Genomic DNA, 12,797 nt, shown 5'->3' with positions numbered 1-12,797 from the left:
CTTCTTCGGGCAGTGCCTCTCCCAAGGAGGAATTTGGAGGCAAGGGACTCGTGTTTCCAGTGCTTTGTGTGAGATGTCAGCCCGGGGCTGTGAACAGTGTGTGGTTTGCTCAGAGAAAGTACAGAGCTACCACTGGCAGCATTTTTCCATCAAGGCAAGGGCTGGAAACCTCCTGGCATGGAGGGCTGGGCTGCTGGGAGCTGCAGCTGTGGGAGGAAAGTCTCTGTGTGGAGCACATGAAATAAATACATAAAAAGGGAGCAGCATAGCAGCCTCCCTGAGCTGATGCAGTTTCTGTTCCATGCAGTGTTTAAGTGGAATTTCCTCATGAAAGACAGATATTCCCCTCTTCATGTGAGCATGGAGTGAGTTATGGAGGTCTTGGGCACATGCAGGTGTCTGTATATTGGAGTTTGAGGAATAACAGCTGCATTGGGGATTGCAGATCTGTTAATTGTTAGTTTAATTTGTATTCCTATCAATATCAACATTTATTTTCCTTGTATATTTATCTGATGCCTTTAGACTCAGGGACATCAGACCTGGTGAACTCCTGAACTCCTCTGCCATGCCCTGTCTCTGCCTCCTGCTGCCCTGAATCCAACAGATCAGTCAAGTGCAATTCCCTCTCTCCTTCTTGCTTCCAGACCCCGACTGGGCATCCCACAGCCTCGGGATCTTCATCTGCTTGAACTGTTCAGGAATCCACCGCAGCATTCCCCAGGTCAGCAAGGTGAAGTCGGTGCGCCTGGATGACTGGGATGATGCCCAGGTGGAGGTACGTGCACCTGGGAGCACCAGAGGGTTTGGGCTCTTCCCCTTGCAGCCCTTTCTGAAGATGTGATTTCAGATGTGATTTCTAAAGATGTGATTTCACAACAAGTGTGATTTCAGAAAGCGTGTCTGGATGGTGAATGTGGGAATGAGGGCTGTGATGCTGATTGACATGGAGTGCCCATTTGGTGAAGGATTTGTGAGGGTTTCCCCCACCCCTATAAAAATGTCAGAAAAATAGCATGTAGAAATTACTAATTTTTAATGAGTTGTCTTCTCTTGCTTCTTATAATATCTCTGGTCTACCACCCCTGCTCAGCTACTGCTGGCTTTGTTCCTCTTAAATTCACAGCTTGAAAAACCAAACACTCACAATAGAAATCCTCTCTGTTTATGCCCCAAACCAGCCTAGATTTGTGTAGTGCTGCTAAAGACACCCAGGAAACCTTTCTGCTTTGACTACTGGTGTTTTCAAAGGCATGAAGATCTCTACCAGTCATTGATTTCTGTCTTCTATGTGTAGAGTTGAGGTTTTTCTGAAAGCTGCACCTCATGGAGTTGTGTGTTTTATGAGAATAGGCCTTAGTGTTGCATGGGTATTTCCTTCCCTGATATTTCTTGGGGGAATAGATTGAATATGTAAATATGAGAAATTCAAAACCATGACAATAATAAAAACAAAAAAAAGCTTAGCTGCTTGTTATGTTTCTATACTTGGCATTTGACACAAAACAAAACGTATTTAGCATGGCTGCCTGGAAAAGAATGGGGTTTTTATACTTATAAATTGAATTTTAAAAAATAAAATATATGAATAAGGAAATAAGGAGTTTTTCTTCGCTGAGTTCTCAACTAGCCATTTGTGTGTCAGAAGAAAAGGAGAGCTGGCAAGGGAGATATAAACATTATATATTTATTTGTTGGAAAGGAGGGCTGTCAAGTCAGACAGAACTTTTATATATTTATTTGACTGTTTATTTATTTATTTGTCTATCGCTTCAAGCTCCTTCCTGAGGTAGCTGCAATGACTTTGCAAAAACAAAATCATCCTTTTGGCACAAGTGATGTGATGTGAAGCACAGGATGTGTTGTCAGAGGCTCTCACCCTGCTGGAGCTGTAACACATGGAGTCTAAAACCCCGTGAGAGGTTTTGCCCTCTGGTTTCCTCATTCCCATATTGGATTCCTGGGAGCCATCTGATTCCCATGCCTGTGTGGGGGAAATGCCACTGTGTGCTGCCTCCTGCTCCTGTGGGGATCATGCAGGTGGGACTGGGACATGTCCTCAGCATCATTTTAAGCTGTAGGATCCCTAGCAATAATAACCAATATTTATTTCTGAGCCCTGGTTTGCAGGCACAGTTTTTACAGCAACCCTTCTGTGCACAGTCCTGGGCAAACCTCTCAGTAAGTGAACAGGTCCCCCATCCCAAAAATTTTACTGCTCTGTAGAAGTAAAACAGAATAGAGGAAAATACTGTTAACATTTTTAAAATCCTTTGTTTTTTTTCTCTTTTTACAGTTTATGGCCTCAAATGGAAACAATGTAGCAAAAGCAAAATATGAATCTAAAATGCCACCGTTTTATTACAAACCAACGTATCTTGACTGCCAGTAAGTAAAATCTTCTGCTGGTAAACAACATTTATTTGTTTGTGCAGCTGCAGCCTCAGATCTACTAATACTTTAGTTTAAGCATAATACTCTTTTTTTTTTTTTAGCCACAGTGGAGGTTTCATTTATAAAAGGTCCTGAAAATGTTTTTCCTTCTGCATGCATATGGTAGAGTTTATGCTACGTGTGGGATCTTGTTTAATAAGTACAGTTGAGATGATGCAGGGGAGTCAATAGTTTGTCTGTTCCCCAGACTCTTCCGAGTTTCTAAAGCTACAAGAATGCCAATTTCTACCCATTGATTTCTTCTGTCTTTTCAAATCCCTCTTCTGCATCAAAGCAGAACTTGCTAATCTTCTGTGTGAGATGCTGGGTTATTTGTAATGCAAAAATTCTGGGGGGGTTGTGTTGTTTTTTTTCACCTAGATGACAAATAATGTCCTCCATGAAGGCAGCTAAAAGGCTGTGAGTCCATACAGTGTGGAGTAAACCTCCCCACTGGGTTGGGGTGGACTTGTAGAGCACGAAGCTGAGCAGCCAGAACGTGCTGTACCATGCAGGGTGCAAGGGGATGAACGGAATTTGGCTTTTAGGGTCCAGTCCTGCTGTGTACCAAGGTGTTTTTTTATTTTTGTGTGAGTGGAGCTGCCTGGCCTGGCAAGAAAAGAGCATGCATTTATGTGATGTTCTGACCTCCAGAACCCCAGCAGTTCTGTGCTGTGCCATTTTGAGTGCTTGTCATGTTGGGGTTGGAGAAGCAAGATTGGTAGGAGAAATTTGGGATAGGCTAGGGGATTTTGATTTTGTTTACTCCCAAGTCTCAGCTAAGTTCAGTTAGATGCTGCCTAACTCGGGTTGCCCAGGAGCAGAGTTCTGGTTCTTTTCCATGACCTGAGGGGTGCAGAGCCGGTGCTGGAGGAGCGTGGCAGGGAGCAGGGATCTCAGGTGTGTCCTGAGATCTGGGTGCCAGTCACACCCAGCTCTCCTTGCACTGCTCAGCCTGAGAGACAGCAGGAGCTGCTCGTGCTCTCAGGCAGCGTGGAGCCCTCCAGCATTCCCATCCCTGCTGCTGTGGGGCTGGCAGGAGCGCCTGTGCTGGCTCTGTGCTGGTTTGGCCTCTGTAACTCAGCTTTGCTGCTGTGCTGCTCTCCCCTCCACCCTGCAGAGCTGTGAGCCCTGGCCAGCTCTGCCAGGCGGTGGCTCAGCTCCAGCCAAGCCCTGCCAGGGCTGTCTGAGCTCACAGGGACCCTGCTGGGGCAGCCACTCCACCCACAGCCCGTGCCCCACGGAGCGGCTCCGCGCTGGGAAGCTGCGAGAAGCTGCAGCAGGGGATTGAAAGGGTTTTGGTGTGTTGTTTCCTTTTGGTTATTTACCGATTCGTTGGGAGGATGAGGCAAGGCCCATCTTTCCTGGGAGCAGCTGGAAGATTAATTTCTGACCCTTTTCTGGTCCCAGCTTGTGCCTGTTCTGCGCTGGGACAATTACCAGCCTGCATGGCCTGATTTCTGTACTCAGCCTGCAGCTCTGCTCTTGCAGGGGCTCTCTGGAGCAGCGCTGCTGGGTCCCTGCCATAACAGCAGGGTGCAATGGGATGGATGTGACCTCTCACAGGAGCAGACAATCTCCTGACACTGCTGCAGGATCAGCAGCTGTGGGCACATTACACCCTGGGAGTGTCTCAAGGATGCTGTGCCAGGTTGTGTTTTTCTGTCTGTAGTTCAGGGCTCTCTGTGCCTCTCAGCAGATGCATGCTAAACAAGTGCAGGGGAGTGCTGCTTTTTACAGGAATGTATATTTAGCTTTTTCCCCGCCTTGCTGCAGTCCAGTCACTGCAATAGCATGAGCTGTTCCCCGCTCACAGCCCTGGGAAACATCGCCATGGGTGACATCTCCATCCAGCTCTGGCAAGGATTCCAACCATGTTCTGCAGCATCAAGAGGTTTTGGTGCTTCTAATTCCAACAGTAGCACATGCTGGACAGCTGCAGTGCCTGGACAGCTGTTTGTTCATTTGAAGCTTAATTTTATAATGCTGTTTCTGGAATCCCTCTGCTTTGGTTGCATGAAGAATTGTGAAGTTCAGGGCAAGAGGGAGAAGTGCTGCAGTGCCAACTTGTCGTTTTTTCTTCTTGCCTACAATGTTGTGGCTGTCTCTTTGAGAAATTCACACTGTTTACTTGGTGCATTTGGCTTCTGTATCCTTCAGAAACCCCACTGTGGCTTCCTGGTTCTGCATGACACTTGGCAAAGGTTAGAGAAGTTGGAGGGGTGCTCTGGATTTGCCCAGGGAAAGTTTACCAGCTGTTCATAGATAAAAATATTACCTGACCAAAAGAAAAAAATCCCCTTCTGTTCTTTCCTCTTATCTTCAGTCTGCCAGCACTGACCCATGCCCCAGGGACAGTGACCAGAGCAGCCAGCTCCTGCACCTGTGGGGAGTCCCTGACAGTGAAATGAGTACCAGACTCTGGGTTGTTCCTACACCATGCAATGTTGGCCCAAAGAGCTGTGGGTGTGGAATTTAAACCACAAAACCTCTCCTTGGATGTTCACGAGTGATCAAGGCCCAGCTTGGTACACCACAGCAGCAGATGGAGAGCTGTGATGTGGATTTTTATGGGGCAGAGACATTGCAAGCACACGGCTGAGTTTTGAGTCACCACTCAGTGGCAGGTACTCACTCTTGAGTAAAAGCAAAGGAAAAAGTTGTTGTTCAGTCTTTGACTTGGCTGAAAACTGATAGAAGACAGTGAGATAATATCTTACTGGGCTTTTGCAGAACTGGAAGTACCTCCCTGTCCCTGCCCAGTACTCACCATCGTTTTCTGTTGCTTGATTTGGGAATGCAGAGCCTCATCCTGTGGAATTGCGAATGAGCTGCAGCGCTTTGCTCTGCTCCTCTCTCCGTGCTTGGACAAGTGGGAGCTACATCTGCTCCTCATGCAGAGAGTTCAATGTACTGACTGTCAGCACAGAAAAACGGGGCAGAAGGAGATGGCATGAGTTGTGCTGGGTGGTTGTATCTGGAATGAGCTGAGACATCAGAGAGAGGTGCATGCCTTGAGGAGTCATCCATGTACTCATCTAAAGAACAACAGTTATTAGCTGAAGTGGCTGCTCTTACTGATTAAGATGTGCAGAGGGAAAATTGCTCTGGATTTATTTTATTTTTTTAAAATCATTTAAAGTTTGGTACATTTGGTAGAGGAGCAACCAAACCCATCACCTCAGCCAGGTGTGAGGTCAGCATGGCCCCCTCCTCTCCCATGTGTGGGGCACAGTGGCAATCAGGGGTGCAAAAAAAAAAGTCAGTGCTTCTCACCACTTCCTCTGCCACCTTCTTTTGCCAGTGCTTTATAGATAATAAAAACGTTATAAAGACTTTATTACATAATGCCCAGAGGGGTAAGATTGAGTTTTGCTCAGGCTTCTTGTTATTAATAAGTGTTTTCAGATTTTACATTCGCAGCTTTCAGAAGTGCCTGATGCCTTGGGTGTGAAGTTTGAGGTGCTGCAGTGTGGCCACTTGGAGTGGCTGCTCATCAACTCATTCCCAAGTGGTGGAGCCTCCTGTGGTGGCTCAAATTGGCCACTCAGCCTTGGGAATTCTTTTGAGTTCCCCCAGTGCTGAGATCTGCCCAGTCCTTCAGTCCTGACCAGCCACGGCGTTTTCTCTCCTTGTTCATTTTCACTTTGCTGTTAGCTTGTAAACCTGTTAATTCATATTGATTCCTTTAATTTCCAAAGGAAATTGCTACAAGGTTAAGGTAGTACTGACAGAGGCTGTTTGCTACATGTTTTTAATTGGTGTTTAACCATTCTGAAAAATGTTGTTGGAGTGAACTGGGCTGTGCATGTAAAGCAAACGAAAAAGGAACCAGTTAGCATTTTAATTGGAAATGTTGTGATTTTGCATGCTCAGAATCAGTTTTAACTTCTCCAAATCCATAATGCAAGGGTTTTATGCCTTGAGAGCCAAACCCCTGTCTTTTTGCTCTCCCCTGGCAGCTTGCTGTTGGGCGCTGGTCTTGGTAGGGGATGGCACATCAATGCTCAGGCTTTACAAGCTGAGGTGATGCACAGAGAGCCTGGAAGAAGCCTCCAGCTGTCTCATGCCTCCACAAAGCTATTTAAAAGCAAGTCCTCACAGCAAGAACTTACTAGATAGGAAAGCAGTGTGAAGCTAGACAGGCTTTTAGTCTGTGCTGCAGTGGCTCTCCTTGCAGTCTGAGCAAAGAATTTGGATTCAGACTTAAAGTTTCATTAAAGCAGTTGTTGGACAGAAACCTGGCATAGCTGCATCCACCATGCTGCCTGTGGAAAGCAGATTGGCTTTTGCTGGAAAACCTCTGACAAATTCCAGAAGCTACAAATTTGCCTTCTGGAAATGGTATTTCTGCATGACATTCATTTCTTTTGTCTTTCTTGGACTTGATGGTGTCTCACAAGGATGCAGTTAGACAGCGGTAGTTTGATGTCTTTTGGGCCACTTTCACCTCTGGCTGGGGTTTCTTGTCTGTGATATGTCTCCAGAAAAGCCACAGCAGCCGTGCAGCATCTGTGGGTGTGCTCTGGAGTGCATCAGCCAGCCCAGCTGAGAGCCCTGGGAAAAAATAAACGGGAGACTCTGAATTTGGCTGGCCAGCACCTCCTCCACACAGCACTCTGAAGCTGTGCAGCCACAGTTTGATATTAAACTGCTTCAGCAGCTTTTCCTGTGGTGCTTTTTGCTGTGAGCTTTGAGTAGGTGGGACCAAGATAAAACTGCTCCAGTGGCTTCTTCTGGAACCTTCCTTGCTGGCCCCCGGGGCAGAGCCCTTGTTTTCATGTGGGTGGTCAGGAAACAAGTGCCTCCAATGGTGTTGGCAGTGCTTTCTCAGCCTCTGGACCTGCTGCCTCCTCAGTCCTTTCCCATCTGGGGGATGAATTTTCCCTTGTTTTGTTGGAAATGTGGATTTCCTTAGCGTTTTCTTTTGTTGGTGGGTTTTTTTGATTTGCCTCTAGGTTTTTGATGAGTACAAGGACTTTTCTGTTCTAATTGCCAAAAAATGACAAGTAACCAGCAGCCTGACAGACTTTAGGTGGGCTGTTAAAGCTTTTGGAGTTGATCCTGAAAGCTGTGCATCTCTGCAGTTTAGGAATGATGCACTTTCCATTTTTCTAACAAATACAAATAATATATTTGCTAATTTGCTGTATTATCCCATCACCAGAAATGCAGTAAAATACCAGGGGGCTGTTACTACAGTCCTTTCTGGTCACAGAACTCCTTTTGGAGTCAAATGGGGATTTGGATGGAGGCTCCTGTGTTGGATATGTGAAGTCTGCCCTGGGTTATATACACACATATTCATGCCTGGGAAAGTACATTGCAACTAAAACACAGCAACAGGTATTTCTAAAGCCCCTGAAAATATACTTAAATTAAGATCAGGTCAGCAGTCCACTGAAAGTGGTGGCTGTTTTCATACAATCCCTGCGTGGTCTGAGGGTCTTCTGGATGGTCCCTGCCCTCCAATTGCTTTCAGATCCTGTAGATCCCAGGACACATTCCTGCTCCTGGATGAATTCATCAGAGCTGTGCTAGTGAAACTGGGGTTTAGCACCAGCAGGATTACATCTAGTCCATGAATGTGGTCAAATCCCTGCTCAGCTTCTCCCTTGCAGTGAAGGGAGAGGTGAACTCCTTGCTGTCCTAGTTGCGTTTTTGTTTTGGTTTCTTTTACTGGAGTTGTTCTGCTTTCTATAAATAACCACTGGAGCAGAAGCTGCAGCTGATGGACTTGCTCTGGGTTGTCCAAACTATGGGCTGCTCTCGCTGTGTCCTGGGTTTTGGGAAATTATTGCTGGAAGACCTTGGATTTGTGATGATAAGGAAAGGGAATAATGTGTGCAGTGCCAGGAGGCTGCTGGGATGCACAGCTGGGTTCCTGCGTGCTCTGGGAGCTGCCATCGCAGCCACTTGTGTTCAGGGCCAGATGCTGAGGCACCAAGAGCATTGTGCAGCTTCTCAGGGTTCCCCTCTGGGCGTGGTGCCTGCTGGCTGCCCCGGAGGTGCCCTCTTGCACAAGAGCTCTGGAGGCACTGCAGGGTGCTGTGGGCAGTGCTGTGGGCTCTCAGGCCCTGCAGGAAGCCATCCCCCAGGGATGAGCCCTGCAGTGGATCTGGTGAGCGATCCTACAGCAGGAGTGTTTTCCCACTGCTGCACATGAATCTTAATTTATGCTGTATTTAAGCCCCCATGCTGGAAGGCTCAGAGAGACGTGGAGCAGCTGCAGCTCCTGCTGAATCCACTGACGTCAGCTGGAGCCGAGGGTGGTGTGAATTTTCTTGCTCCCAGTTAGATCCCTAATCATCTTGTTGAAAAGGCCCAAGTTTGGCTTCAGTGGTAACAAGCTGTCCACAGCAGCTGGCCAGGAAAATTTGCAAGAAGGGTAGTAAATTCAAGGGTTTGTGTTTATTTTATGATTAAATTTTGGTAGCTCTGCTGATTAGCAACACCAATATATAGAACAGGCATTTGAGTGCCACCTTTTGGGTCATCAGGCTTCCATGTTTGTGGATATCAGATCCAGAAAAGGCATCCTGCTGGAGCCAGAGGAGCCCCCTTGGATGCTGGATGGCATTTGAGCAACCCCATAGCTGGGGAGTTGGAATTAGATGACCTTTAAGGTCCCTTCCAAGCCTTTCTATGACTGTACAAAGTGCACCTGAACCTCCTGAGGATGGGATGCACCCAGGGCAGAGCATAGCACAGGATGGCAGCAGAAGGGAGATGGGTGCTCAGAGGTCACAGTCAAACTTGCAGATGTGTAACAGGAAAAGAGCAGAAGGGGAGAGGCAGACTCGGTGCATTGTTTCCCTTACAGCAGGAGCTGACAGCTGGATTTTGGGGGCAGGGAAGCACTGGTGCTCCCCAAGCCTTGGGGAGAAGGCTGGTGCCCCAAGCAAGGAGCTGACACAATGCAGGGAACAAAATCTGTGTGATTATTTCCTCCTGTATTGCCAGGAAACCAATCACAGGCACAGCCCTCAGTGGATAGTGTCTTGCAGATTCATTGAATGTGTTTGCAGTACCTGCAGATGAATTTTCATAAGCTATGTTGGTGTGTTTATGTTCTTGGAACATTCTGGGATGTGTCTGCTGAAATGATACCATTTAGTTTGCATAATCAGCAAAAAAGAAAAGGTGATTAAGCATAGGAATGGTTTTCATTGGCAGAGAAGTTGATGTGTTGAAATCTGATGGTTTTACAAAACACACCCAGTGCCAGGGATCTTTTACTGTCTTCAGTGTAGGCTGCTCCAAAATGTCTGCTGTGAAGCTGGGATAACACATGCCTTTATTTCTGAGTGTGATCTGCCTGCTTGGGCTATTTAGGGCTCTAGGGCAATTAAGAAATAAGTTCAGTTAAAAATGGTTTGAAGCAACTTCCAGCATATTCTAGATCAAAGTTACTTCATTGGTTCAAGCACTCATGCTGAAAAAAAATAGCAAAAAAAAAAAAAAATTATGATCTTTGGGTATTTTTTTCCTTTTTGGAAATTGAGGTCTTGGTGTATAAATCATTGGTATCATTTCAGTATTAAAAGTAAAGGACTTTTTAATCATATTTGCTGCCATGGATCATGGATTGCTTTCTTAAACTTGGCACTGTGGGCTGTGAGTTTGGAAGAGCTTGGCCATACGGCTTTACAGCACCTTCTGCTTCTGTATTGAGATCTTCAGGGCAATCACTTCTCTTTGGTCTGTAGTTGGGTTTTTTCATTTACTGACCCTGTTCTTCACTGAAGAAAGTGGTCTGAGGAAATTAGGTCAAAAATGGTTCATATACTGAGGGATTTTTTTACAGAGGCTTATTGGGTGGGTAGGGACAGACTGTTCTGCTAAATCTGTGTATTTTTTAAAATTAAGTTTCCAGTAAAATTGGATGTACAAGGAAATGATTTATTGTTGTCCAGCAGTAAGCAGAAGAAACTTTGACTCCAGACTGTACAATGCAATTTTTGGAAGACTTCTAAATCACACTTGTGCTTTGATTTAAGAATTAATGGTTCTAGCTTCTTTCTTAGTGTATCTTGGACCATTTTTCCTTTTCTCTGTATTTTTTTTTCCAGACTGCTGCGGGAACAGTGGATCAGAGCCAAATACGAACGAAAAGAGTTCATCCACAGTGAGAAGCAGGAGCCTTATTCTGCAGGTAGTGAAAGACACTTTTGGCAGATAAATTTTTTAATGTCCAGTACCTTCCATTTTCTTCCTCTCTGTTTCTATGTTCTTTATGTTGATTATTGCCAAAAGATGTTATTAAGTAGGAAAAATAAGTGTGGTCTTTTGCACAAGATCCCTCCTGGCATATTTGATTTGGGATATTGGGAATTTGGGTACCTGGTGGAAACAAATCATTTATGGAGAGTCTTTCTGTTGAGTTCCACGGGCTGTTCACCAGGAGCAAGTCAGACCAAGCACAGTGGGTTTGTTTCTGGGAGCAGGAGCTGTGAAGCTGGATTGAAGTGGAGATAAAGGACGTTTGTGTCCTCGAGGTGACTTTTGCTTTGGAGAGATGAAGCCTGGTTTGGGTGATGTTGGGTGTGTGCCCCACATCCCTCACTCTCCCAAGGATCTGCCACTGTCCTTGCACGATGCCTCAGGTGTCAGCAGTGGGACCTGGTCTCCCTCCAGCACAGTCAGTGTTCTGCAGCTGCAAAGGTGCAGCTCGTGTGACAGAGCTCATTTCAGAGCTCATTTCATTTCAGCAGGGTCACAGGGGCCTTGCAGGGGGCTGGGGTAGTAGAGCAGTGCGTTGGGTGATTTTCTTGCAGAAGGGCAGGATTTGAAGAGGGGATGCAGAGCTTGACTGTGTTTGTTGTGTGGCTGCACCAGCATGAAAATGCATGAAATTAGCTTGGTATTTCTTTGCTATATGTAAGTGGCATTTAATTTATTCTGCATATTAAGTAGTTGACACCAGCTATGTGCTCAGATGACTCTGGGATAATTTTATTAGCAAAGACCGTGTTACAGATTAAAGGTTAAAATATTATTTTCATGATGCTTTTCAAGACTAATAATATGTAGGTAGCTCCAGCAGTTTGCTGTTATGAAAACCACAATTAAATTTTGATCTCATACATTCTCAATTTATGTTTTGAGCATTTCAGCTCTGCTGTATTGTGTACATGAGGCACAGTGTGTGGAGAGTGTCCATATTCATAGAGAATGGGTTTGGCGAATTTTTATTTAAGATTTTTAAAAAAGCTCTCTGCTGGAGTCAGATGTGCTCTATTAACAATAAATAGTTTGATTTCTTGGATAACTTTGGAATGTATCTGCCAATGTGTGTATAATACCCACCCAAGAATAATGTTTCCAGTTTCTACTGTGCAACTCCTGGATATAAAAGCTGGGATTCAACCAAGTACTTGAGGAAAATGCATAATTTTAAGCACATGATGAGTCCTTTCAACCCCAGGAAGAGTGTGTACCTGGTTAAAGTGAAGTAGGTGCTTCAGTGCTATGTGGGAAGAAGGGCAGCGTGTTCTGAGCTCTCTGAAAGATATTATAAGAAGAATTCAAAGGGGAGTTTATTTTAGCAGAGTAGTTTGTAGGTGTTCTTCAGTAATGTGGCTGCATAATATTTAACTGCATGCTGAAATGATAGAGTTTTCTCACCTCTCTTTGAAGTTCAAAAGCCATTAAATGCAGAATAGAAGAGAAGAGGGTGAGCCATTTTCAGTGAGCAGTGCTCTGGGGAGGAGGGGAAGAGAAGTGGGCTGGTGGGCATCATGTATGTGGTGTATAAGTGAGTTTAGGCTGTGAATTGCCTCTGAGAATGGCACTATCTCCAAAATCCAGCATAGGAGCCACCCAAATGACCTGTGCACCTGGGATGTCATTTGCTGATTCTTCTGGACAGTAAATTCCAAGAGGAGCTTTGGCCAGGTGGCTCCTCTTTAGGGGGACCAGCTCGATGTTACAACAAAACAAAGCTGGGGATGCACACACCAAACTCCCAGTGCCAGCTTTCCCCTTCTGCTGCACCATCACAGCCCCCAGGTGGAGCTGCCCACCTGTCCTTCACCCTGTGCCAAAACGTGCTCCTTCTCCCAGCCTGTCCTGCAGACCAGCTGCTGATGCAGTTTTCAGCTCTTGGGCTGGGAGTTGGTTGTTTGATGGGATTGTGTCCTGAGAAGGGAGCCCAGGGAACACCCTGTGTCCTGTAGGAAAGCAGCACACTGAGCACCACACAACCCTTTAGGGTTGAAAAAGGCCCTTAAGATCATCGAGTCCAGCCATTAACCCAGCACTGCCAAGGCCACAGCAGAAATGTTCCTGTGTGTGTTGGACAGTTCTTGCACCATGCATGGGGCTGTTTTGTCACCGTGCTGTTCGTGGTGCTGCACCTCCTG

The 12,797-nt window shown here is 45.9% G+C and overlaps 1 protein-coding gene across 2 annotated transcripts in view; it reads left to right on the top strand.

The window, feature by feature from the left end:
• ADAP1 (ArfGAP with dual PH domains 1) overlaps nucleotides 1–12,797 on the top strand; it is a 46,438-nt gene that overhangs the window by 9,625 nt on the left and 24,016 nt on the right. For both annotated transcript variants that reach the window (XM_005522986.3, XM_088063953.1), the window contains exons 2-4: nucleotides 648–778; nucleotides 2,297–2,388; nucleotides 10,506–10,588. In XM_005522986.3, coding sequence (XP_005523043.1) covers nucleotides 648–778; nucleotides 2,297–2,388; nucleotides 10,506–10,588 — 306 coding nt within the window. The remainder of the gene's footprint in view (nucleotides 1–647; nucleotides 779–2,296; nucleotides 2,389–10,505; nucleotides 10,589–12,797) is intronic.

Source organism: Pseudopodoces humilis, chromosome 18 (assembly GCF_049639895.1).
Source record: "Pseudopodoces humilis isolate 2021_Gansu_Grassland_sample_001 chromosome 18, ASM4963989v1, whole genome shotgun sequence".
Taxonomy (NCBI): domain Eukaryota; kingdom Metazoa; phylum Chordata; class Aves; order Passeriformes; family Paridae; genus Pseudopodoces; species Pseudopodoces humilis.
This window is presented reverse-complemented; position numbering and strand designations above follow the sequence as displayed.